Genomic DNA, 27,015 nt, shown 5'->3' with positions numbered 1-27,015 from the left:
ATTTTTCTGCCCATTGATGACAAAAGTATTCTAGGAGTGATACCTTTATTGGTTAACCAGAAAATAATATGTTTGCAAGCTTTCAGAGCACAGTGGCTCCTTCTTCAGGCAAGATTACAAATATTTGTAATCTTGCCTGAAGAAGGAGCCACTGTGCTCTGAAACCTTGCAAACATATTTTCTGGTTTGCCGATAAAGGTATCACTCCTAGAATACTTTTGTCATCATTGGGCAGAAAAGTATTCACAACGATATTTCTGGCTAACACGGTACCACAATACAATTTGTTATTGTACATCATTATATTTGTATGAAATACAGAATTCACTTACCTGCACTTTTACAGAATTTCCTATGAAATAGTTTTTTTGTGCTGCAGCCATTCTCATGGTGTCTATAGTATCATACATGATATGTGTGCTTTTGCTACCATTTGTAGTCATATGTATGATAGAAACAAAACTAAAAATGATGACTCGTCAGCCAATTTTCATGAAGCCATTTCACCATCTCCCCTAATGTCCAGCTACAGATTAGACTCATGGTCAGAGCGTAAAGCTCTACAAGGACTAAAAATAAAGCCATGTTCCCATCTATCTCTACACCAACCAAAAAATGTGTGTTTGATTATGATGCATTGAAGAACAACATTTCGCATTACCGCTGTTAAGAAACGTTACAAACTCTCAGATTTTTTTTTTACATTTAAAATTAAATATTCAGCCACACAATCATTTCATTGGGAGGCTGATCATCCATGAGGGTCTCTAATCTGGAAATGTTGATGTTAGAGAAGAAAAAAAAAAAAGTATGGCTTTTGGTTATAAAGCAACTAGCTACCTCAATACTGAAATGCAGCCATAAAATGTACAGCGAACCTGATGGCGTTATGATTGTTATTTCCACATTATATATAAACCTTTTTTTTTTTTTTTAAATTAGGGACATTTTTTATATCAACTCAACAACAATAATCAATCTTTAGTTATTATTTATTGTTTTTATATAAAGCACGTTGAGAGTGAAAAAGGCGAGTGCTAGAAAAACATGATATATTGTCTAGAACAATAACATTACTCCATAATATATCAGCACAGAATGAGTAGAAAAAGAGAATTACAAAGAAAAAGTAACAAAAATCCCAACACAATTTTCCCGTAATAAAAAAAGGAGAAATGAAAATGACTGCAAACACTATGCACTAATTCTATGTGCACAGATCAATAAATCAGGAAAATATAATTTGGAATATATCTATATATTGGATAGAGTAATATAGGTTGTCCTAATAGATTTTGAAGAGTAGGCCGTGTTGCTTCAGGCGTTGGGATTGGTTTCCATCAGATGAATATCTGATTCTACCATCTCTTTAACCAGTTCCTGCAAAAAAAGAAATTAGTGTTAACTTTGTTTCTACATACACTAGGCAACTATATTACAACTGGCTAAGAAATGTGACTCCTCATTTACTGACATCTCGCTACAAAGGATGTAATTGGTAGAAAGTAAGCATTTATACAGTGACAGACTATTAAAATTACAAATAAAGAGAACTTGACCTGAACGCCAATCCAGAAGAGAAGATGCCATGCAAACTTATAACAACCACATAAAGAGATCGTGCCATGTTCTATTCCCTGAAAATCACCATCATTCTGAAATATTGTAGGATATTAAGAATGGGAGTCTTACCCAGGACTACAAAGTACTAGTATTATGTGTGTTAGGCCATGTTCAGTATTTGGTCAGTATTTTACATCAGTATCTGTAAGCCTAAACCAGGAGTGGGTGATAAATATAGGAGTGGTGACGTGTTTCTATTATACTGTTACTCTGATTGTTCCACTCATGGTTTTGGCTTACAGATACGAAGGTAAAATACTGATAGTGTGTCCATGGCCTCACCTCCAGAAACACAGTGGCTAAAAATATTAGCGGCCTGGCAGAAATGCCCATCAGAGCCCAAATGACTGGTACTGTGAGGAATGTATTGTGGACATCACAGGAGGATGACATTTGCTATGGGGCATCACCTCAGATTGCACAAATGGGAGAAATAAAATGTTTTTCATATTTTGTTTTTTTTTGTGCAGAAAATAGAACTATATATTTTGTCTGCAAATAAACCAAATATCAAGACAGCAACAATGTGGTGGCTACTGCTCTGTATGATGGGCATGTAAGGCATTCAAGTAGCTGCCATAGAATGATGCCACATGGTTTCTTGTAACAGCAGAGGCTAGGGGGTATAGTTACCATTATAACACTGTCAGGTCAAATTCACCCATCCATGAAACATGTGCTCTGGCTGCAATACCCGGAACGATAACGGGTCTCCCGACTGCAACTAGGAGCCTCATATATGTCTACAAGGTCAGGAGAGCAGGGGGTCAGGCCAGGTATTGTGATCAGAGCACAGTTCATGCTCATGGATATGTGAACTTGGCCTTTTTCATGGGCATCCTGTGCTTGAACAGTGTCTACCAAAAATGGCCAAACACTTCTGGGTCTTTTATCACAGCCCAATCTTCTCCTTTCTCTTGAAAATATTGCGCCAGAATGATAATTACCATATACAGAGAAGAAGCATAAGTTACATAAAGACATGATGTGTTTTAGTGAGGCAACCCTTTTAAGGGAAGGTGATCCATACGGAACTAAAATACAGTTCTTGTACCTGCTGTTAAAGTTACATAATAAATATGACAATCTACACAACTATGCAGAGGAGAGAAAGAATATTGCCTTTTAGGTCTTATTATTTTTGACAAACCATTTGAGATCTGAACATAAATTTGAATTATCTATTTTTATTTAATTAAATTTGTTAGTATTGGGACTAGAAGTCATGTGCGTCTTGGAAAAAATATATCACATTTGGAAAGCAGTAAATATTTTGCTTGGGGTATCAAGATGCCCAAAGAGGTAAACTCCATGAAATGTTTTAATACAATGCTTACATCAAATGAGACCTTGGTTTCCCAGCCCAGCTTCTGCTTTGCCTTGCTGCAGTCTCCTTGTAGAAAGTCCTGTGGGTGCAAAGAAAAGCAATAAGTTGCAGAAGCTCACATTAAAAAGCTGAATCACTTTCATCCTACTAAAGCAGATCAGCTGTCACAGTCCTATATGGTGGACGTATATCCAAACCTCAAAGAAGTAAAAACAGTCATCCTGAACAGCGTAGATGACCGCATGAAACGTGTAATGACAGAACAGTAGGGTGACTATTCACTCTCAAGGTCATATACTATGGGGAAAAATAAAACAAGGCTGTCAGGATTTGTAGAAATCAGAATCCTGTGTAGCTTGGACACTTGCTAATTTGTAGGGCAAGCCTCACACACAGCATTTTGAGGAATTGTATTTTTTTTTTACCTTTTCACCATTTTTTGTCAAAAGCACTGTAGACAGATGTTATTCTGAAGCCTACAGAAAAATAGCAACAAGTCTACATGCACAGATGGTTTACCAAGCTAGAGCCTCAGTTTGTACCACAGACAATGGTATACATCACCATGCGACATATTAAATAAGTATTTTACACCCTTTATGTGCCTTACTTGACAGTTTCGAAAGGGAAACAAGGAATGGTTTAAATGTGCAAAATAGAACCAAAAATTTGTAGTAAAACATTGTTCTAGAACAGTGTTTCTCAACTCCAGTCCTCAAGACCCACCAACAGGTCATGTTCCTTAGTTCCTTAATTTCCTTAGTTTCCTTAGTTTTGCACAGGTGATAATTTCATCACCTGCTCAAGCATTTATTCCATCACCTATGCAATACTAAGGAAATCCTGAAAACATAATCTGTTGGTGGGTCTTAAGGACTGGAGTTGAGAAACACTGTTCTAGAATCACAGCTCAATTAGATGACCTGATAATCTGTCAACAAATGTTCGTAAGTATGTTCATTCCTGATTAAAGGAAAATCATCTGTCGAAAGAGAAACACTTGTTTGTCAGATTGTTTATGCCGATATAAAAATCATCAATGCCAGAGGCACATAACCCTTTGAGACGGGGCAAGTGTGAATGACAATGATACTGTAAAAAAACTGAATGGTTGTATTAAAGGGAATCTGTCAGCAGGCTTTTGTTATGTAATCTGAAGACAGCAGGTGTTAGAGGCTGAAATCCAGAATTCAAGAATGTGTCACTCGTCAAAGTGCATGCTGTTTACTAACTGTGAAGGATTTAGCACTAAGAGATTAACATTACTGGACTACATTTGTCAGTCAACGTCTCCTCCTGTAATAAGCAGCTCACTGTCTATGGACTTTGTACACACAGAGCTTGGTGTGGGCGGGGTTAGCTTTCTCAGCTCTACTTCATTCAAAATCTAAAAGCTCTGTGTCAGAACTGCTTACCCAGTAATCAAATGATACTTCGTTGGATTCAGTGTCTCTTTGCCTACATTACACTGCTCTCAGATGAGGAAGCAAAAACCTGCAGACAGATTCTCTTTAATGATTGTTCTTCTACATGCAGATTTCATCAGCCCCTGAGAATGGAACTGTAAATGAGTTCCAATCTATTTGGGTATATAGTCAATGGAAACATGTGTCAATATCAGCCCATGTGAATGAGCTTTAAGACACTGAAGAAAAGGAATAAAGAAAGTTATCTGTAGGCAGCACGGTGGCGCAGTGGTTAGCACTGCAGCCTTGCAAGGCTGCAGTGCTAACCACTGCGCCACCGTGCTTGCCCACAGATAACTTTCTTTATTCCTTTTCTTCAGTGTCTTAAAGCTCATTCACATGGGCTGATATTGACACGTTTCCATTCACTATATACCCAAATAGATTGGAACTCATTGGAGTCCTGGGTTCAAACCCCACCAAGGACAACATCTGCAAAGAGTTTGTATGTTCTCTCCGTGTTTGCGTGGGTTTCCTCTGGGTACTCCGGTTTCCTCCCACATTCCAAAGACATACTGATAGGGATTCTAGATTGTGAGCCCCGTCGGGGACAGCGATGATAATGTGTGCAAACTGTAAAGCGCTGCGGAATATGTTAGCGCTATATAAAAATCAAATAATTATTATTATAGATTATTATCTTGTAACATGCCTAAGACGCATCAATTCTAGCACAGTTTCAACCACAAATAAATTTGACCTGGTCATTGACATTTTAAAAACCGCATGTCCTTAGAATCGCGTTTTCTTGCTTGCTTAATAACCTTTTCTATAAAAATAAAAATTAAAAATGTGAAATAAAAATGCCTAAAAAAACTCAAAAATAATAATGGGTGATATTTTTGCATGCATTTTAAAATGCTGGAAATGAAGTGAATGTAAAGAACCCATAAGAAGAATGAAATTACATGTAGCAAAACGTGAGCTATGAGACATTGGTGTAATTGGAGCTTTTTGGGGAACAGTTGAGTCGTCTCTCAGGCTAGATTGCCATCGGCCCATCCTCCATATATACATAAGCCTGTGTACTTCCACTGTTATGTGCATCATTAACTTTGTTGGTACCATTGCTCTCAAGCTACATTCTATCACCTGGTTCAAATAGGTTATTTGTGAAACACAATATAAGAAATAGACTTCTTGCAATTGACTAGATCCAGTGTCCGCTCCAAATAGGGCCGACTTTAGCTGGAACTTTGGAGCTATAATTTTGTCAGAGTCTGTGCCCATCATTTATTACATTGGCGGACCAATGTGACTCAGAAGCTAACTGCAGGAGTGAGCGTTACTAGCCAAGACGGGCAGCATGGAATCCATGCAGAGGTGCCATGCAATCACACAAATTCAGCCAAACTCGTTACCACTTAATGCCGACCTACAGAAAATACAACAGTCCTTACAATAGAGGATGTCCCATATGCTGACGATTCCACAGCTATACCACGGAATCAACTTTCTGTACTGAAGGTGATCTGTATAAATTGGTAGTAATGAGGAAGTAATAAATGTTAAATAAGACACAGAAATGGAAGATATGAAAAAATAAAATTGCCAAATTGAATTTATAGGCTAGGACAGTAGTAGAACAGTCTGTAGGATGGCAAAAGGGTCTCCTGAGTGTTACAGAAAATTACATAAATGGATACAGAAAAGCATCTCACCACCCTAGACACTAAAGACATAGACTGCCTAGGTATTAAAGAGTGTGATTTCTGCTTAAAATCTTTGTTGTTTTTTAACAATCAGATTATCACCACTGAAGTAATTAGCTTTTTCAACAAACTAATCCATGTCTCTATAATGAAAAACAGTTTATGGGCCCTAAGTAGCTACAATTCGTCCTAAACAATGAAATCAAGCCAAACCCTGGGGCTCCACAAAGGTGTTTTTTTTAGGGACAGTGTTCATTTTAGGGTGAAAGGTAATGTCAGGGCTAGGGCTCCTGCAACTGATTAGCCAAAATCTCCGACCATCCCAACCGCAAATCTCTATGTGCCACCGCTGTAAACCCAAAGATACAAACATATCCCCCACCATATAAATGAAATTACTTAGGTTACAGTTCCTGGTCTTCATTTATGTGACGAGCCGACAGATAAATCTGTTCAAAAGCCTAGGTTTTTCTCCGCCTAAACCACACTCTATAAAAACAGCAGAGGAGCCCTAGAAAGCTCAGTGGTCGGGTTACTGAATCAACTGGTTCAAATTATTGTCTTGCTTTGTTTAAAACAGAAGTAAATCACAAAACAAACACAATAACAAACGAAATGCCCGACCTTAAATAAAAACATGTGCTCGAGGCAAAAGTTGAAACTGCAAAACACAACGTAGATTTTTACTGATGTCAAAAGGTTGAGATATCGATGAGTTTCTAGTGCAACCTGCCCTCTGCTGAAAAGACTGGCACATAAATTCTCATGTATTTTCAGCAGATATGTCAAGTACAGGTATTTTTAATATGGCTAAAATCTATATTTTCATTTTAATTGTTCTATATAGCAAAATGTATATCTGGAACACTGAAGAGTTGTATATTTAGCTACAGTGTGTATCTGTCCCAATAGGACATCCAATATAAAACCATTCGTTATGCATCCATCTTTATACAGCATGGCTTGTTCAGTGCTTATTACATGTGGAATAGTAACCATTACATAAAATAAGCAATAACCGTTTTACATTGACACTTAAGGACGACCTCAATTCTATATATGTGTCCGCTCTTCGCCAGTCATTACACTGGCTGCCCATTCATTACAGGATACAATTCAAAGTACTTGTTCTCACCCACAAAGCTCTCCACAGTGCGGCACCCCCTTACATCTCCTCCCTCATTTCTGTCTATCGGCCTAACCGACCTCTGCGCTCTGCAAACGACTTTCGACTAACCTCAGCACTAATCCGTACCTCCCACTCCCGACTCCAAGACTTCTCCCGTGCTGCGCCAATCCTCTGGAATGCTCTACCCCAAGATATTAGGACCATCCACAACTTGCATAGCTTTAGGCGCTCACTCAAAACTCATTTGTTCAGAGCGGCCTATCGCGTTCCCTAATCAGTCATTTTATGTTTGTGTGTGTGTGTGTAGCCCATTCACTATCTCACCTACCCCCCACCCCCTGAAGATGGCTGGACCATCATTGTAAATACATCATTGTAAATACACACCTGTACTTTGTATCTCCCCACCTCCTTGTAGATTGTAAGCTCTCACGAGCAGGGTCGTCTTATTTTGCTTTATTGCTGTATTAACATTGTTACCTATGACTGTTGTGTTTGAAACTGTTAAACTGTAAAGCGCTGCGGAATATGTTGGCGCTATATAAATAAAGATTATTATTATTATTATTATTATTATATATCTGTTCATTGAATGTGTGTATACAGTGACTTGCAAAAGTATTCACCCCTTTGCCTTTTTAGCTATCTTGTTATATTACAACCTATGTTTAAATAATTTTGTATTGTGATTTGTGTGTGAAGCATCAGCACTAAATGGGTTGAGATGGTGAAGTGAGAAAAATATAGGCATAAATTAAATTTATGGGATCAAATAACTAAACATTGGCATGTGCATATGTATTCACTACTGAAGCCCCTAAAAATTTCTGGTCCACGCAATTACATTCATAAGTCACATGCTAAGTGAAAGGAAGTCCACCTGTGTGCAATCTAAGCGTCACACATATACACGCCTTTTCTGAAAGGCCACAGAGGCTGCAAAACCATTAAGCAAGAAGCACCACTAACCAAACACCATGAAGACCAAGAAAGTCTCCAAACAAGTCAGGGACAAAGTTGTTGAAAAGTAAAAAAGTCAGGATTGCGTTAAAAAAAAATCCCAATTTCTGTTAATCCCCTCACCAGCATCAAATCCATTATCGTCAAATGAAAAGAACATAGGACCACAACAAAGCTGCCAATAGATGGTTGCCCACCAAAACTCTCAGCCCCAGTCAAGGGGAGGGTATTAATCAGAGACCCAGCACAAGACCAAATGAAGGAGCTGCAGACTTCTCAATCATAGACTGGAGTATCTGTCCATATAACCACAATAAGCCGTACATTCCATAGAGGTGGCCTTTATGGAGGAGAGAGCCCAAAAAAAACCCTTTACTGACACACAAAAATTGTTAGGCTCATTATGAGTTTGCCAAAAGACACGTGGGAGACTCCCCAAATGTATGGAGGAAGGTGCTCGGGTCAGATGTGACCAAAATTGAACATTTCTTGCCACTAAGGTAAAATCGCTATGTCTGGCGACAAACCAACACAGCTCATTACCCCAAGAAAATCATCATCACAGTGAAACATGGTGGAGGCAGCATCATGCTGTGGGGGTGTTTTTCAGCAGCAGAGACAGGAAAAATGGTCCAAGTAGAGTGGAAGATGGTTGGTGCCAAATACAGGGATATTCTTGAGCAAAACCTGTTTCAGTCTGTCAGTGATTTAAGACTGAGATGTACGTTCATCTTCCAACAAAACGACCCAAAGCATACTTCTAAAGCAACAGGAGTGGTTTAAGAGGAAACGTGTAGATGTTATGGAGTGTCCTAATCAAAGCCCAGACCTTAATCCAATTGAGAACCTGTGGTCTGACTTGAAGTTTGCTGTTCACCAGAGAAGAACATCTAACTTGAAGGAGATGGAGCAACTCTGCCTTGAGGAATGGGCAAAAATCCCAGTGACATGATGTGGAAAGCTCAGAGACTTCACCAAAGCGACTTGCTGCTGTAATTGTTGCAAAAGGAAGCTCTACAAAGTACTGACTTTAGGTAAGTGAATAGTTATGCACAATGAAGTTTTCAGTTATATTGTCCTATTTGTTGTTTGCTTCATAGTAAAAAGAAAACCAAATGTTCACAGTTCTAAGCATGTTCTTTATGTAAACTGATGCAAACCCTAAAAATAAACCGTTAAATTGCAGGTTGTGAGGAAGCAAAACACAGAAAATGCCAAGGGGTGAATACTTTTGCGAGCCACTGTATGTGCATGTAATGTAGTTCAAGTGTATTAACATACTCGCCTACTGCTGCACTCTCTGGGATCCAGCGCTGTTCTGCTTTGCTTCTCAGTGATGTCTCTGCAGTTGTGACTAGCCTCTATGCTCTGTGCGTGAGCCGAAAATCTTTTACAATGTAAGCCTATGCAGTCTTGTTCTGATGCTCTATAGATTTATATTGTAAAAGTCCCTTTTTAAGTGACCTGGAGAATCTGCAGAGCGGTGACATCACAGAAGAAAAAAAAAACGGTGCTGGACACGGAAAAGAGCAGCGATAGGTGAATATATTAATACTATTAATACACTCACACTACATGAGCATGTATGTGTACATATACATATATACACACAGTAATAAATATATATATATATATATATATATATATATATATATATATATATATATATATATATATACATACATACACACACTAATGTAAAGTTAGGATTAGCCCACTGCGGACCCAAATTGTATCTATTTTCTTTCTATCTATTGGCTAACATGATACACAGATATTTTTTCTGGTAATTTCAAGTCGAAATTTAAATAAACAAGACACAAACAATAAAAACATCATGAGAAACTTGCCTATACTGTGCGGTTAATATCCAAATTTGCTGTAAACTGCTGCCTACAATGAGCTGTTACATGAGTAAGATTTGTATGTCTGGGTTTGCAGCGGTGGCACATACAGATTTGTGGTTGGGATGGCTGAGGTTGTTGAGTAATCAGTTACAGGAGCCCTAGCCCTGACATTACCTTTCACCCGAAAATGAACGCTGTCCCTGAAAAGACTTTCTGCGGCCTCAGGGTTTAGATTGATTTCATTGTTTAGGACAAATTGTAGCTACATAAGGCCTGTGAAATGTTCCTCATTACACAGACATGGATGACGTTGCAGAATTGAGGCTTCTCAGGCCATGCTTAGATGTTTGTTATAACCTATAATATATTTCATATATATTGAATATTTTAGTAATTTAAAGTGGCTGCCTGATCTCACAAGAAATGTCTATAGCCAGGCTCTTCATGGGCTTCCTATTGCCCAGAGGCTACAGTTCAAAACACTAACAATGACATACAAAGCCATTCACAACCTATCTCCTCCATACATCTGTGACATGGTCTCCCGGTACCTACCTACACGCAACCTTCTCTACTGCTCTCTCATCTCTTCCTCCCACGACCGCATACAAGACTTCTCCCATGCTTCCCCCATACTCTGGAACTCTCTACCCCAACAAATTAGGCTCTCATCTACCACGGAAACCTTCAAAAGGAACCTGAAGACCCACCTCTTCCGACAAGCCTACAATCTGCAGCGATCCTCTGTCTGCTGAACCGCCACATGACCAACTCTACCCTAAACTACCAAAACGAGTGGCACCCCGCTTTTGGTGGGCACTCAGAGAAGAGGTAGCAGCAAGATTAGGAAGCTGATAGAGTCCATTGAGGTCCAAGGCCAGGTGACCTGACAGTCCCAACCTGGGCTCTCCATACATCTCTATGGGTTCAGTGATTGGTAGTGGATCAAATCTGTATTTCTCCAGTTGAAGCCATGGTGCCTTAGCTGTTGTCCACTAGAGTCTCAAGAAAGAGAGAGGTCACTCTTATACCCACAGCTGTCCTTCGGGCCATTATCCATAGGTTTGGTGATAGGTGGGAGGAAGTAATCTCTCATTGTTCGAGTGTTCAATTAACCTGCATATTTTTCCTTCAATTCTTGAAGAACAAGCTTCATAGACTGATGATATAGGTAGTCAACAGTCATTCACCAAATCAACAAACATTGATTGTTCAATTAACCTGTGCTTTTGTCCCCTAAGGATAGTAGAACAGTAGGCTGTAGGGGCTGATACAATAGGTAATCAGCAGCCATTCAACAAATCAACAAACATCAATTCAATCTACTACAAGAGTCAATGTTAAGGCTTATATGAATAATAGTTCATGTCCCTGGTTCTATTGAATAACACGTCTGGCATAATTAAGAATAAACCAGTGTTGTCACAGTACATTACCTTTCATTGTTATACAACTTCTTAAGGGTCTGCTAATTTTTTTTTTCATATGGACAAACCTTTCAAATGTCTCTCTAAACCCAGCATATATGATATGAAATGAGAAAGACAAAATAAGACACATGTATGGCAGATACTGTGATTAATGCCACACATTCATCACTCAGACTTTGGAAAAATTATGTTTTACCATATAGGTTTTGTTACTGGCTTGTATAGGTGGAGAATTGCATCAAACTGTATAACTTGCTGCAATTCAAGAAGGTGAACCACTACACTGGACATGCTTTAGGAGCAGGGGATCTGAAAAGGTGAGTGCGTTTTTTGTCATATGTAGATACTAGCATGTTGGCTAGGTTTTTCCCCCCTTATATTGTTTCATATGCAGCTGCCAGAAAACCCCTTTAAACCTGCTATGAAAGTACCACTCAGCCCCGATAAGCAATAAACTATGAACTTATTAATAATAAAATCAATTTGCAACAGTAAAGACTATACTTACACCCTCCTAGAACCCGAAAACAAAAGGGCATATTGTGTAGTGCTGTGACAACGTCTCAAAAAGCAGTGAAAAATGTAAAGCATTTAAATGTAAATACCCCGCTTCCTGAGCACTGCTGCAGGGTGTGAGCACTGCATTTACTCTGCCTATTTAGGTGAAAGATATAGTCTGAAAATGGATTTGGCCTAATTCAATCATTGTAATTGATATTTTCAAACTATTACGACCGCAAATAAAACCAGCCAGGTTAACAAGCTCAGATTGTGGAGAGTTAATCCATGCTGGAAAACCTTGACTGGAATAATAAATTGTAACGATCTCTCAATTTCATGTCATAAATACACAAACTCACAATACTTGTGTTTCTTTTTCTGTTTAATCCACTGAAATGTTCCTTGTAATTCCCCAAGCATCTAACAACCTCCTCCTCTGGAGAAACGGTGATTAGAAACAGCTATAGCCGCCATAGACTGACATAACAGTCCTCTCATTCCTTATCAGTTAGACTGGCGGCTTTTTACCAGCCGTTCACACAGGCTGCATTTATCACAAAATCAACATAGGAGACTAAAATAGGAAAATCTCGGAATATCATTAAGTATATATGGAAATGCTTCCGGATGGTCTTCAAGATCAATTCAAGCTTTATTTCCTCTTAAAAACACTGTTAGTTCCCAGAAATAAAAAGTATACTTGTACCAGTTCTGCCAGCACCGTCTACGTCTAGTAATTGGAAAAAAACAATCTGACAGGTTACAATCGAACACATCTAATCCTTTAGCCCTGTGGAAATTAACAGCGTCAGCTGTTATTCTGCTCTTTTCATCATCAGAGATAGCAGTCTGATATAAAAGGGCATGTTCACACCAGAGGATTTTAAGTCTGGATTTTCTGTAAGGAAAATTCTTTGTGCACGACAGTAATTTCACTAGATTTTATCCACACTGAAAAAAAAAAATCTATTGCCTAAGGCTACATTGCCACCATGAGTATTTGGGGAGTATTTGACGTTGCAGATTTTCTGCATCTTCAAGGTAAATTATTTATGTTTTTTCATTGCGTTTTTTACATGTATTTTTATAGCACTTTTGACACTGCAGTTTTTGTCTCTATTTGGTATGTCATGCTTTAAGTAAAGCGGCTTTGCTTTTGATACGTCCTAGTATTTGGTTTTGACAAAACTTTCTTGATACAGTCATGTGCGGATTACATGAGTTTATGGAGTTTCCACAGTGAAAATTCACTAAAAAGGCATATTTTTCATATTTTATGCAAGTCTATGGGGAAAATCCACACACAAAACTTGTACCCTCTTCGTATACAGTTTCTAGGTTTTCCCTATTCATATACATTTCCCATTCCTAACTTCTGATACTGCTTCTTGGCGATAGTTAACATTTCTACCCCATTGCCCCAAAGATCTAGCAACATAACTGTTATCCAAGCTCCATGATGCACAGCATTCCGGTAGGAAGAAGCCCCAAAATTCTTCATTTTGCTTAGACTGGAATAAGGAATACAATTAAATAATATCAGTAGATCTCAACACTGAAATAATTACTCCAAGAGACCAATTATTTTGCTATTTAATCAGCAACAGATTTTTCAATCAACCCCTACAAGTATCAGTAATTATATTAACCCTATTATTGACGGGGGGAGGAGTACTAATGCTAAAAAAAATCCCCCCATCTAATCTTTTTATATTCCTCTGGTTCAGTCACCCTTAGTAACACAGAAAACTTGTAAGTAGTGTGAAGGTCACAGTTTACAATAACCCTGTGAGTCGAACAGTCAGAAAACGGGCTCAAGGCAGCCTGTCAATCATGGCCAAGAGGTGAATTATTTTTTTCCCCCCATTTTTTGTTAATTTTACTTATTACTATTTTTTGTCCTTATTGAGGTTACTGCTTACTATAGTCACTATCATATTTACATATAGAGGTAACTAATCTAAGCTCAGCTTTAATTCTGGAAAACTGACCTATGATTGGTTCTTATAGGTAATAAGGCCTGGACCGTCTATAATGTGCAGGAAAGAAAACCCATTCACACTGTTATCTCCCATAGCCTCAGTTTACAGGAAGCTCTTATCAGTACACATGTTATCATGGAGGCTATTGTGTTTAGCATTTATGTGTCCTTTACCTACAGTCTCGCAAGAACATTAGTAAAGTCATTAAATGAATGGGGAAAAGTAAAGGCCAGGAAATGACATTGTTTGGGTGACGAGCCACAAAATTTGAAAGACTAAAAAAAGAGGTTTAGAGATTTTATATAATGAAAAAGAATATAAATTCTTTCCATAGTCTTCTATATCTATTATGTGATTTTTATTTCTCAGCAACTAGTAAAATCTTGTTATTCTAATAAATGGGGTCCCTCTTTCAGGGACCTAATCTCGCTCCATCACATAAGCTGCGCCCCTTATTTACATTCAAATGTCTAAAACCAAATAAAATGTTGGTGGTCGCAATGTGAGCCCCCCGAAGGAATTTTTTTTACTGTCACATGATGCTATGATACCTGCCAGTTGTAGAGATGTTACATTAAAACTAAGGAAGACATGCAGCGGATCAAACATGACCAAAGTAGTAAAAAAATAATTCACCTTGCCAAAAAGGAAAGTAATTAGGCAGCAATTTTATAGGGGTAATTTAACTCCCAACTCATATGCAGAAATAATGGGAATTGGTCACGTCCAGGAATGCCATTTACCTGCAGATACAATGGTGATCTGCCGGTAGATTGCAATTAAATCATGTCTGGCAGGCATATAGGAGCAGCGGCTACAGGGGAGAAAAGGAAGTTTTATTCTCCCTGTAGCTGCTCTCTTCTAGTCATCTGGGCAGAGTTAGGGTACCGTCACACATTGAAATTTTCATCGCTGCGACGGCACGATTCGTGACGTCGCAGCGTCGTATAATCATCGCTCCAGCGTCGTAGACTGCGGTCACACGTTGCAATCACGGCGCTGGAGCGATGCCGAAGTCCCCGGGTAACCAGGGTAAACATCGGGTAACTAAGCGCAGGGCCGCGCTTAGTAACCCGATGTTTACCCTGGTTACCAGCGTAAATGTAAAAAAACAAACAGTACATACTCACCCGTCGGTGTCCTTCAGGTCCCTTGCCGTCTGCTTCCTGCTCTGAGTGCAGCCGTACAGTGAGAGCAGATCGCAGCACCGCTGCGCTCTGCTCTCACTTTCCGGCCGGCACTCAGAGCAGGAAGCAGACGGCAAGGGACCTGAAGGACACCGACGGGTGAGCATGTACGGTTTGTTTTTTTACGTTTACGCTTGTAACCAGGGTAAACATCGGGTTACTAAGCGCGGCCCTGCGCTTAGTTACCCGATGTTTACCCTGGTTACAAGCGAAGACATCGCTGGATCGCTGTCACACACAACGATCCAGCGATGTCAGCGGGTGATCAAGCGACGAAAGAAAGTTCCAAACGATCTGCTACGACGTACGATTCTCAGCAGGGTGTCTGATCGCTGCTGCGTGTCAGACACAGCGATATCGTAACGATATCGCTAGAACGTCACGAATCGTAACGTCGTAGCGATGGAAATTTCAATGTGTGACAGTACCCTAAGGCTCGGTTACAGTCCCGCTTACCATACAGTGAGTCAGCTGTAATCACTCCCCAGGCACATTGACAGTCTGTTCTGTATGCTGCAGTGCGGCTGTCAATCAGTGTACAGGGGTGTGAATACAGCTCACTCACTGTATGGTAAGCGAGACTGTAGCAGCTCCTGCTGTTGAGCAAATGATGGTTCTGGTGACCGATATCTTCCCCAACGCTCCCATAAACAGAAGTAATTGCCCTGCCAGATCCTTCCGTCCCCCAACATCATATATCAGGAACAATAGTAGACCCCCTGCATACAGACTGTCGACTGAACATGACGATATGGGCAAATTCGGCTGATATTAGTCTAATGTGTACGAGTGTCTAAAATGTGTGCTCCCATAGTTTTTGACAAGGATTTTGAAGTTGATTCTGCTCCAAACTTCACATCAAAAACTGGTTACATTTTTCTTTGAATAAGCTAATGATTTTAAGTGGGAAAATGCTCTTGGTACGGTTTTTACACTTCTCATTTTAGCATTGCCAATTAAAATCAAAAGGAAGCTTATTCAAAGAGTAAAGCCCCCGTCTCACTAAGCGAGATCGCTAGCGAGATTGCTGCTGAGTCACAAGTTTCGTGACGCAACAGTGACCTCAGTAGCGATCTCGCTTTGTGTGACACGTAGCAGCGACCAGGCCCCTGCTGTGAGATCGCTGGTCGTGTCGGAATGGCCTGGACCTTTTTTCGATCGTTGAGGTCCCGCTGGGTAGCACACATCGCTGTGTTTGACACCTTACCAACGACCTCGTTGACGACTCAGACACTGAATCGTCATAATAGCTCCCATGTGAGATCGTTGTACAGGTCGCTACAGGTCGCTGGTGAGATGTCAAACAGTGAGATCGCAGCTGCGATCGTTAGTAAGATCTCACTGTTTGACATCTCACCAGCGACCACATAGCGACGCAGCAACGATCCCTGACAGGTCGTATCGTTGTCGGGATCGCTTTAGCGTCGCTAAAGGTACCTTCACACGAAACGACATTATAACGATATCGCTAGCAATCCGTGACGTTGCAGCGTCCTCGCTAGCGATATCGTTTCGTTTGACACGCAACAGCGATCAGGATCCTGCTGTGATGTCGCTGGTCGCTGAATAAAGTCCAGAACTTTATTTGGTCGTCCGATCGCCGTGTATCGTTGTGTTTGAAAGCAAAAGCAACGATACCAGCGATATTTTACACTGGTAACCAGGGTAAACATCGGGTTACTAAGCGCAGGGCCGCGCTTAGTTACCCGATGTTTACCCTGGTTACTAGCGTAAAATGTAAAAAAAACAAACAGCACATACTCACATTGCGTCCCCTGCAGTCTGCTTCCTCCTCTGACTCAGCGCCGCAAAGTGAAAGTGAAAGCAGCACAGCGGTGACGTCACCGCTCTGCTCTCACTGTACGGCGCTCAGTCAGTCAGGAAGTGGACGCAGGGGGACGTGAATGTAAGTATGTGCTGTTTGTTTTTTTTTAGATTTTACGCTGGTAACCAGGGTAAACATCGGGTTACTAAGCGCGGCCCTGCGCTTAGTTACCCGATGTTTACCCTGGTTACCAGGGGACCTCGGCATAGTTGATCGCTGGAGAGCGGTCTGTGTGACAGCTCTCCAGCGACCAAACAGCGACGCTGCAGCGATCGACATCGTTGTCGCTATCGCTGCAGCGTCGCTTCGTGTGAAGGTACCTTAAGTGAGACGGGGCCTTAAGGATGTAGATTTTAGAGCTGAATCAGCTACAAAATCCTTGTCAAAAACTGTGTGAATGAACCTTTATCTTGTCACATATATATACAGATATCAATCTCAACTGGCCACTACGTTGGGGTTAAGATGTTTAACTGCACTGCTCCTCACTAAAAAAAAAGTTAAAAATGTCGACCTTCAATTGTGATAGGCTCAGAGTCCAGAGTTAATTATTCTACTATTTAGATGCTTTTATATATTTTGGACGTTACCTAGACACACACATAACCGGACACAAGTGACAACTTAGGGAAGTGTTAAAGGCCATGTACTAATGATGGACCACTAGTAAATCTGCCCTCAGGGAACAGGACGGTTAAGGTACCGTCACACTAGGCGATATCGCCAGCAATCCGTGACGTTGCAGCGACCTGGATGGCGATATCGCTGTATTTGACACGCAGCAGCGATCTGGATCCCGCTGTGAAATTGCTGGTCGCTGCTAGAAGGTCTGCACATTATTTGGTCGCTAGGTCGCCGTGTATCGCCGTGTTTGACAGCAAAAGCGACGATACCAGCGATATTTTACACTGGTAACCAGGGTAAACATCGGGTTACTAAGCGCAGGGCCGCGCTTAGTAACCCGATGTTTACCCTGGTTACCAGCGTAAAAGTTAAAAAAACAAACAGTACATACTCACCTGCGCGTCCCCCAGCCTCTGCTTCCTTACACTGACTGAGCGCCGGCCCTAAACTGAAAGTGAAAGCACAGCGGTGACGTCACCGCTGTGCTGTTAGGGCCGGAGCTCAGTCAGCGTCAGGATGCAGAGGCTGGGGGACGCGCAGGTGAGCATGTACTGTTTGTTTTTTTAACTTTTACGCTGGTAACCAGGGTAAACATCGGGTTACTAAGCGCGGCCCTGCGCTTAGCAACCCGATGTTTACCCTGGTTACCCGGGGACCTCGGCATCGCTGGTCGCTGGAGAGCGGTCTGTGTGACAGCTCTCCAGCGACCACACAGCGACGCTGCAGCGATCGGCATTGCTGTCGCTATCGCTGCAGCGTCGCTTAGTGTGACGGTACCTTTAGTGTTGGATTCAGGGGCTGAAGTATCTTTTTCGGGTTGTTTGTTTTTCTTGAGCTATAGGCAAAACTTCCAGGAGACATTTTACCTCTGTTTTTGAGGCCTTATAACATTGTATAATGCAGGATGACTTGATATTATATAAAACATACACAACATACTAACCAGCTGCACAGTTTATCAAGTATTCTTTACTGAATGCATACACATAGCACAAATATCATGCTGGACAGAGTCTCCTGCTTTTTCAGCATTCCTAGAAATCTCATGCAGTGGAACAGCCAGGGTATCAAGGGAACGAAGGAATTTTAGTGGATTTAACTCCTAGTTTAAACTTGCAGTAACCACGGCCTACATGGAAAAATGCTGCATCGACACATTTGCAATGAAAACAACAACTACCTGAAGAGTTATTAGAATATATGAAGTTTTCAGGAAATATGGGAGACCATTCAAAAATATTCTTCTCTGACGACTATAGAAAAAAAATCGACAATTTCGCAGCACACAGAAATGGAAAAATATTGGCAGTGGAAAAAGCCATAAAAGGGGGCAGGACAGCATGCCCTCTTAATATCTAGATTGGTGAGTATCAGCACAAACGTAAGCAGAAAGCAGCTCTGTGTCGTAATGACAGGGGTGATAAGAGACGACGTGAAAACAGCAAGCTGTCTGGTCTGCTCAGGAAGTAAGGAATCAGCAGCATTGTCCGCCAGTGGAGGCCTGGAGAATTCCATCAGTGCGCAAACAATGCTTCAGCTCAACCTCAGGGAAATGGAGTCAGTCAGCACTGCCTCTGACAAGCACACTGACACTGGAGATAAAATGGGAAATTAAGTGAGCCAGAGGGAGCCGGCCCTGCACCGCATGCTCCACACTGCCAGTGCTAAGGACGCAATGGACACATTTATCAACGCAGGCTCAGAATACATCCCTCTATGAATGTACGTGCCGCTTTCCAACTGTGTTACTACATTTATGGTTATTTAAAACCATCAGTAATGTTACAGCATGAGCATTAATATTTCAAAAAAAAGTAAGGGTATGTGCACACGTTCAGGTTTTTTCGCGATAAAAACGCATTAAAAACGCATACATATGCATCCTATCATTTAGAATGCATTCTGCTGTTTTTGTGCACATGATGCATTTTTTTTCCGCAAAAAACGCATCGCAGTAAAAAAAGCAGGATGTTCATTAATTTTGCGTTTTTTTTGCGCTTTTCCCACTATTTAATGCATTGGGAAAAACCGCGAAAAACCGCGAAAAAAACGCATGCGGATTTCGGGCAGAAATGTCCGGTTTTTGTCAGGAAATATCTGCAAGAAATCCTGACATGTGCACATAGCCTAATAGCAATTCCCCATTTACATTCCATTTTGTACTCTGAACAGAACCAGAATACTACAACACCCCAATATATCCATATCCTGTGAAAAATCCTGGGGTCTCAATTGTGGACGTTGAAAGCTTCATTACAAAGTTATGTCTCCAACCCTCATAACGGTAACAGAGCCATACACATTAGGCAGATGTGGTTTAAACAATGGTTGAACAATTGATTAATACGCAACCACGATCACATATTAGTGGATAGTGGCCACTACCGTTGTTCAAAGTGGCCACGCATTTTCAAATACAATGACGAGGTGATGTCGGTGCAAAATAAAACTTTGTCTAGGAGAAGGGATATGTAAAAAATAAAATAAACTCAGTCATATGCATCTACCGGCATAAAGCGCAGGGCTACTCTCCGACAGGAAGTGGAGATTTCACCATGACACCAACACTAGACCACAGCAGCCTGTGAATGCCTGCAGCAGTTGACTTGGGCTGGGTGTGATTGGATGTTTTATGATAATGCACAAAATCACCTGACTGCTGCAGCCAATCACAGGCTGCAGTGGTCCAGCAATTGTGGAACAGTGACATCACTGCTTACTGTATCTGTGCACACTACGGAGAGGCTGGTTGAGCAGCAATATCACCTATTCCTATGTCTGTGGAGACCAAGAAGTGACCTGTGCAGGTTGCAGGTGGGTATCGGTAAGAGAGTATGACAGTTTGTTTTTTTATACACATTCTGTCGGCGGGGTAAAGTTATATTTGGATTGGTAAAACGCTCTAAGATCAGTGGGCATAAAGCAGTCTGTAAAACCTCAGTACACCAATGATGGAATCAAAGAGATGATGCTAATGACGTACATGCAAAATCCCTGTTTTAACTAATATCATTCGAAACATTAACATACGCCGTCACTTCATCTACCGCATCGTGCCATCTATTTACAATTTCACAAAAAGCACAACTTAATAATATATTACTTAATTTAATTTGCTGTATTGGTTGCTGTAGCCAACTTTTAAAGTATCTTAAAAAAAAACCAACCTTAAATTTTTGGCACAAATTATTGCTGTAAATTCGAGTAATTTTTAAGCGACATCACTTTCTCTCTAAACCATACCCTTGTCATGTAGAACACTTTATATGGGGCAATTTTCAGAATTGGGGCGTATTTAGCGTTGTGAATCTCTTCTATATTTCTTTTTAAATAAATGTATTTTATAATTAAAGTTGTACAACAATTCTTTAAAAAGACAAAATTGTAACTGCACATATGCTCAAGGACGACAACATTTAAGTAAAAACTATTCTAGGAGCATCCAAATCGAATGGGAGTAAGAATGACAGCCAGCCATGACCATCTCCACATATCAATATGCCCTGTGTATGTGCACCTTACAGCATAAATAACACTGCCATATGCTCCTAGACATGCCTTATATTAAATTATCTGCTGGTCACATATGTAGGTGTTGGAGCTCCTGCCAGTTAAGTGACACCATGCTACAGGCACATTTCCAATTTATTTTTTCATGCAGCATGCCCAATGGAGGAAGTCCAAGCTGTGGCCTTTCACATGACATCATAACAGTCTAATTTATCACCAGCCACCAAACATCTAGAAAATCATAACATCCTTTCAGGAAAACCGTGTGGAAAATAATCAGATTTACTTTGATGAAAGCTTTATTACACTTTGCACAGTAACCCTTTACACTGAAATGACCAGGATAATGTCTGCGGTTAATGCTTCAGGCATGATTGGCTCATCAGTCCAGGAGAAGGGACCCAATGCCCAGTGCAGACCAGAACTGATCTTTTCAGAACTGAATGGGTTACAGGATCTCAATGTTCTTATCTGGATTGTGTTACTATCTCACTGTTTCATTGCTGGCAGCATCTTACAATTGGCTCAGCCAGAGAATGAGATACAAATTAATACGTTACTTTTGAGGCTTTGAGGGATTATTTTCCTAGTGTTTATTTAATATTGTTCTTTTACTTAGAAGTCTATTTGAAACATGTTTCCGAAAAGATTGTCCAATTTCTAATTTACCCCAAAAGTTATACACACATCCTACAACTTCCACACAAGTGGTGAATCATAAATCACAGCTGCTAGTGCTGATAGATAAGGGCAGGGAAGTAGCAGAAAAACAAGAGCTGCTCAAATTAATGGTACCCTATTCAACATATAGAAACATTAAAACTCTTGTAAAGGAAAGTTCCACATTTTTTTAATTAGCCATCACTTTTAGTGTGAATTATAGTGAGGGGGGTTACTTAAAAAGAAGCTGTTCACACAATTCTGAAAGTTAAAGTAAAGACATGGCCATAATGGGGCCAATATACAGCTTAAATTGATATCTTTGGTGAATAAATTTGCTTTGTTGTTGGCCGGACTGTGCACTGGGTCTTCTCCTCCCTTTCTGTGTTTCCCAGGCCCCTCCGCCTCCCTCTGGTCTGTGAAGGATCTGCCTCCTCTGATTAAAATCTGACTGAGGCAGACTGGAGGCAGGCAGAGGGGCTGGAGAATCGCAGACAGGGAGGAGACAACCCAGGGCAGAGCCCGGCTACCTTTTGCCTACCCCAGGGAGGGTGAGGATTTTTTAAAAAAAATTGCAGAATTTCTGCGGTAACCCAACATCCTCCTGTAGCCGCAGATATTCAGCACAGTGACAGCCGAGGCGCAGGCACACAGAGGAGCAGTGTCAGTCACCGCTCTCTCTATCCTGCACCCTGGTCATAACTCCCTCCCTGCACTCAATTGCATTCGTGTCTATCAGACGTGAATACAACTGCTGTGTGCGCAGCCCAGGACAGGAGCAGCAGAGTGGTCATCTCCGCTGCTTTGCCAGGCTCTCCAGTAAGACACAGGCCACTTCCTGCCTGCGCCTTGTTGGAGAAGGTGCACACAGGGGACATTGGATGGCTCGGAGCTGTAATGTCATTGCGCCATCTAGTGTCCACTGCTGCATTTCACAGAATTTGGAGACCCTGGATGGGAGTATGACTTTTTTTTCTTATAATACTGTGCAGGGGGATAAAATGAGAGAGGGGGGGGGGAATGAAGGCCGCTCTGCAGAGGCAGATGGGGAAATAAACAGAGGTGGGGCTGTGCTGATGTGGTGAATAAAATGAGGGGCTATGCAGATGGAGGGAATAAACTGATGGGCTGTGATGATGGGGGAAATTTACTGAGAGGCTGTGCGGATGTCGAAATAAACGGAGGGGCTGTGCAGATGTGGGGAATAAACTAAAGGGTTGTGCAAATGGGGGGAATAAACTGAGGAGCTCTGAGGATGAGGGAATAAACAGAGGCTGTGCAGAAGTCAGGGTAAAATGGGGGACTGAAGATGGGGAATAAATAGGGGCTGTACAGATGGGGAAATAAGCTGAGGGGCTGTGCAGAGGTGGGGGTAAAGTGAGGGGCTGTGCAGTAAAGGGAATAATCTGAAGGGCTGTGCCGGGGGGATTAAATGTGGGGCTGTGAAGATGGGAAGAACAAGCTGAGCAGCTGTGCTGAAGGGGAAATAACATGAGGGGCTGTGCAGGGGGGGCATAAAAATAGAGGCAGTGCAGGGGGGCATGAAATGAGGGTTTGTGAATGGGGACAGCACAATATATGAGGCACTGTGGTGACCATACTGTATATGGGGCTGAGGAGTTAATTATATTGGGGGGATGTGGTGACCATACTGGATAGAGGGCTGTGGTGCATATCATACTGTTTTACTGTTTGTGGGCCACAATACTATATGGGGTGCTGTGTGGCCATCATAGCATACATGGGAGCCGTTTTGGTCATCATACTATTTATGGGGGTATGTATGTACAGTTGTGGCCAAAAGTATTGACACCCCTGCAATTCTGTCAGATAATACTCACTTTCTTCCTGAAAATGATTGCAAACACAAATTCTTTGTTATTATCTTCATTTAATTTGTCTTAAATGAAAAAACACAAAAGAATTGTCCTAAAGCCAAATTGGATATAATTCCACTCCAAACATAAAAAAGGGGGTGGACAAAAGTATTGGCACTGTTCGAAAAATCATGTGACGCTTCTCTAATTTGTGTAATTAACAGCACCTGTAACTTACCTGTGGCACCTAAAGGTACCTTCACACTAAGCGACTTTGCAACAATAACGATAGCGATCCGTGACGTTGCAGCGTCCTGGATAGCAATATCGTTGTGTTTGACACGCAGCAGCGATCTGGATCCTGCTGCGATATCGCTGGTCGTTGCTGAAAGTCCAGAACTTTATTTGGTCGTCAGATCGGCGTGTATCGTCGTGTTTGACAGCAAAAGCAACGATGCCAGCAATGTTTTACAATGGTAACCAGGGAAAATATCGGGTTACTAAGCGCAGGGCCGCGCTTAGTAACCCGATGTTTACCCTGGTTACCATTGTAAATGTAAAAAAAACCAAACAGTACATACTCACATTCCGGTGTCTGTCACACGTCCCCCGCCGTCCGCTTCCCGCACTGACTGTGAGTGCCGGCCGTAAAGTAAAAGCAGAGCACAGCGGTGACGTCACCGCTGTGCTGTGCCTTACGGCCGGCACTCACAGTCAGTGCAGGAAGCAGACGCCGGGGGACGTTACGGACACCGGAATGTAAGTATGTACTGTTTGGGTTTTTTTTACATTTACACTGGTAACCAGGGTAAACATCGGGTTACTAAGCGCGGCCCTGCGCTTAGTAACCCGATGTTTACCCTGGTTACCCGGGGACTTCGGCATCGTTGGTCGCTGGAGAGCTGTCGTTGTCGATATCGCTGCAGCGTCGCTTAATGTGAAGGTACCTTAACAGGTGTTGGCAATAACTAAATCACACTTGCAGCCAGTTGACATGGATTAAAGTTGACTCAACCTCTGTCCTGTGTCCTTGTGTGTACCACATTGGTCTTCTTTCTTTTCTCCATGCTCAAAGAACTGTCTGAGGACTTGAGAAACAAAATTGTGAGGAAGCATGAGCAATCTCAAGGCTAAGTCCATCTCCAAAGACCTGAATGTTCCTGTGTCTACCGTGCACAGTGTCATCAAGAAGTTTAAAGCCCATGGCACTGTGGCTAACCTCCCTAGATGTGGACGGAAAAGAAAAATTGACAAGAGATTTCAACGCAAGATTGTGCGGATGTTGGATAAAGAACCTCGACTAACATCCAAACAAGTTCAAGCTGCCCTGCAGTCCGAGGGTACAACAGTGTCAACCCGTACTATACGTCGGTGTCTGAATGAAAAGGGACTGTATGGTAGGAGACCCAGGAAGACCCCACTTCTTACCCAGAGACATAAAAAAGCCAGGCTGGTGTTTGCAAAAACTTACCTGAAAAAGCCTAAAACGTTTTGGAAGAATGTTCTCTGGTCAGATGAGACAAAAGTAGAGCTTTTTGGGCAAAGGCATCAACATAGAGTTTACAGGAGAATAAAAGAGGCATTCAAAGAAAAGAACACGGTCCCTACAGTCAAACATGGCATAGGTTCCCTGATGTTTTGGGGTTGCTTTGCTGCCTCTGGCACTGGACTGCTTGACCGTGTGCATGGCATTATGAAGTCTGAAGACTACCAATAAATTTTGCAGCATAGTGTAGGGCCCAGTGTGAGAAAGCTGGGTCTCCCTCAGGGGTCATGGGTCTTCCAGCAGGACAATGACCCAAAACACACTTCAAAAAGCACTAGAAAATGGTTTGAGAGAAAGCACTGGAGACTTCTAAGGTGGCAAGCAATGAGTCCAGACCTGAATCCCATAGAACACCTGAGGAGAGATCTAAAAATGGCAGTTTGGAGAAGGTACCCTTCAAATATCAGGGACTTGGAGCAGTTTGCTGGAATTTTAGACCATTCCTCTTTGGCAGGGCATTGTAAGAAACTCATTGATGGTTACCGGAAGTGGTTGGTCGCAGTTATTTTGGCTAAAGGTTGTGCAACCAAGTATTAGGCTGAGGGTGCCAATACTTTTGTCTGGCCCATTTTTGGAGTTTTGTGTGAAATGATCAATGTTTTGCTTCATTCTCTTTTGTGTTTTTTCATTTAAGACAAATTAAATGAAGATAATACCAAATAATTTGTGATTGCAATCATTTTCAGGAAGAAACTGGGTATTATCTGACAGAATTGCAGGGGTGTCAATACTTTTGGCCACAACTGTACACTTTGGAACATTCTTCCAAAACGTTTTAGGCTTTTTCAAGTACGTTTTGGCAAACTCCAGCCTGGCTTTTTTATGTCTCTGGGTAAGAAGTGGGGTCTTCCTGGTTCTCCTACCATACAGTCCCTTTTCATTCAGACAACGACGGATAGTACGGGTTGACACTGTTGTACCCTCGGACTGCAGGGCAGCTTGAACTTGTTTGGATGTTAGTCGAGGTTCTTTATCCAACATCCGCACAATCTTGCGTTGAAATCTATTGTCAATTTTTCTTTTCCGTCCACATCTAGGGAGGTTAGCCACAGTGCCATGGGCTTTAAACTTCTTGATGACACTGCGCACGGTAGACACAGGAACATTCAGGTCTTTGGAGATGGACTTGTAGCCTTGAGATTGCTCATGCTTCCTCACAATTCAAGTCCTCTCAAGTCCTCAGACAGTTCTTTGGTCTTCTTTCTTTTCTCCATGCTCAATGTGGTACACACAAGGACACAGGACAGAGGTTGAGTCAACTTTAATCCATGTCAACTGGCTGCAAGTGTGATTTAGTTATTGCCAACACCTGTTAGGTGCCACAGGTAAGTTACAGGTGCTGTTAATTACACAAATTAGAGAAGCGTCACATGATTTTTCTAACAGTGCCAATACTTTTGTCCACCCCCTTTTTTATGTTTGGAGTGGAATTATATCCAATTTGGCTTTAGGACCATTCTTTTTGCGTTTTTTCATTTAAGACAAATTACCGTATATACTCGAGTTTAAGCCGAGATTTTCAGCCCACTTTTTTGGGCTGAAATTGCCCCTCTCGGCTTATACTCGAGTCATACCCAGGGGTCGGCAGGGGAGGGGGAGCTGTCTAATAATACTCACCTAATCCTGGGGCTGTCCCTGCAGGTCCCTGCTTCCCACATATGTGGCTCCACGTCCCATAGGGGTGGAGCCGCATATTCATTACTGTAATGAGCGGTAACGGTGACCGCTCACTACAGGAAGCAAATGCGGCGCCAGGGAACAGACGTAAAGGGACCTCGCCGAGAGCAGGTGAGTATGACGGGGGCAGTGCGCGATATTCACCTGGTCCTCGTTCCACTGTCGGCGCTGCTGTGTCTTCTGCAGTGACACTCAGGTCAGAAGGCGCGGTGACACGATTAGTGCGCGCCGCCCTCTTCCTGAACGTCAGTG

At 41.7% G+C, this 27,015-nt stretch overlaps 1 protein-coding gene across 2 annotated transcripts in view; it reads right to left on the bottom strand.

Annotated features, from left to right (window-relative positions):
• Positions 1 to 974: 974 nt before the first annotated feature.
• The window catches only part of GMDS (GDP-mannose 4,6-dehydratase), a 964,998-nt gene continuing 938,957 nt past the window's right edge, over positions 975 to 27,015 (bottom strand). For both annotated transcript variants that reach the window (XM_077269772.1, XM_077269773.1), the window contains exons 11-12: positions 2,961 to 3,029; positions 975 to 1,380 (exon numbers count right to left, since the gene is read on the bottom strand). In XM_077269772.1, the coding sequence (XP_077125887.1) occupies positions 1,318 to 1,380; positions 2,961 to 3,029 (132 nt within the window). In that variant the 3' untranslated portion in view covers positions 975 to 1,317. The remainder of the gene's footprint in view (positions 1,381 to 2,960; positions 3,030 to 27,015) is intronic.

The sequence above is a fragment of the Ranitomeya variabilis genome, chromosome 6 (genome assembly GCF_051348905.1).
Source record: "Ranitomeya variabilis isolate aRanVar5 chromosome 6, aRanVar5.hap1, whole genome shotgun sequence".
Classification (NCBI taxonomy): domain Eukaryota; kingdom Metazoa; phylum Chordata; class Amphibia; order Anura; family Dendrobatidae; genus Ranitomeya; species Ranitomeya variabilis.
Note: the sequence above shows the minus strand (reverse complement) of the source record. Positions and strands in the feature narration are given on the sequence as shown.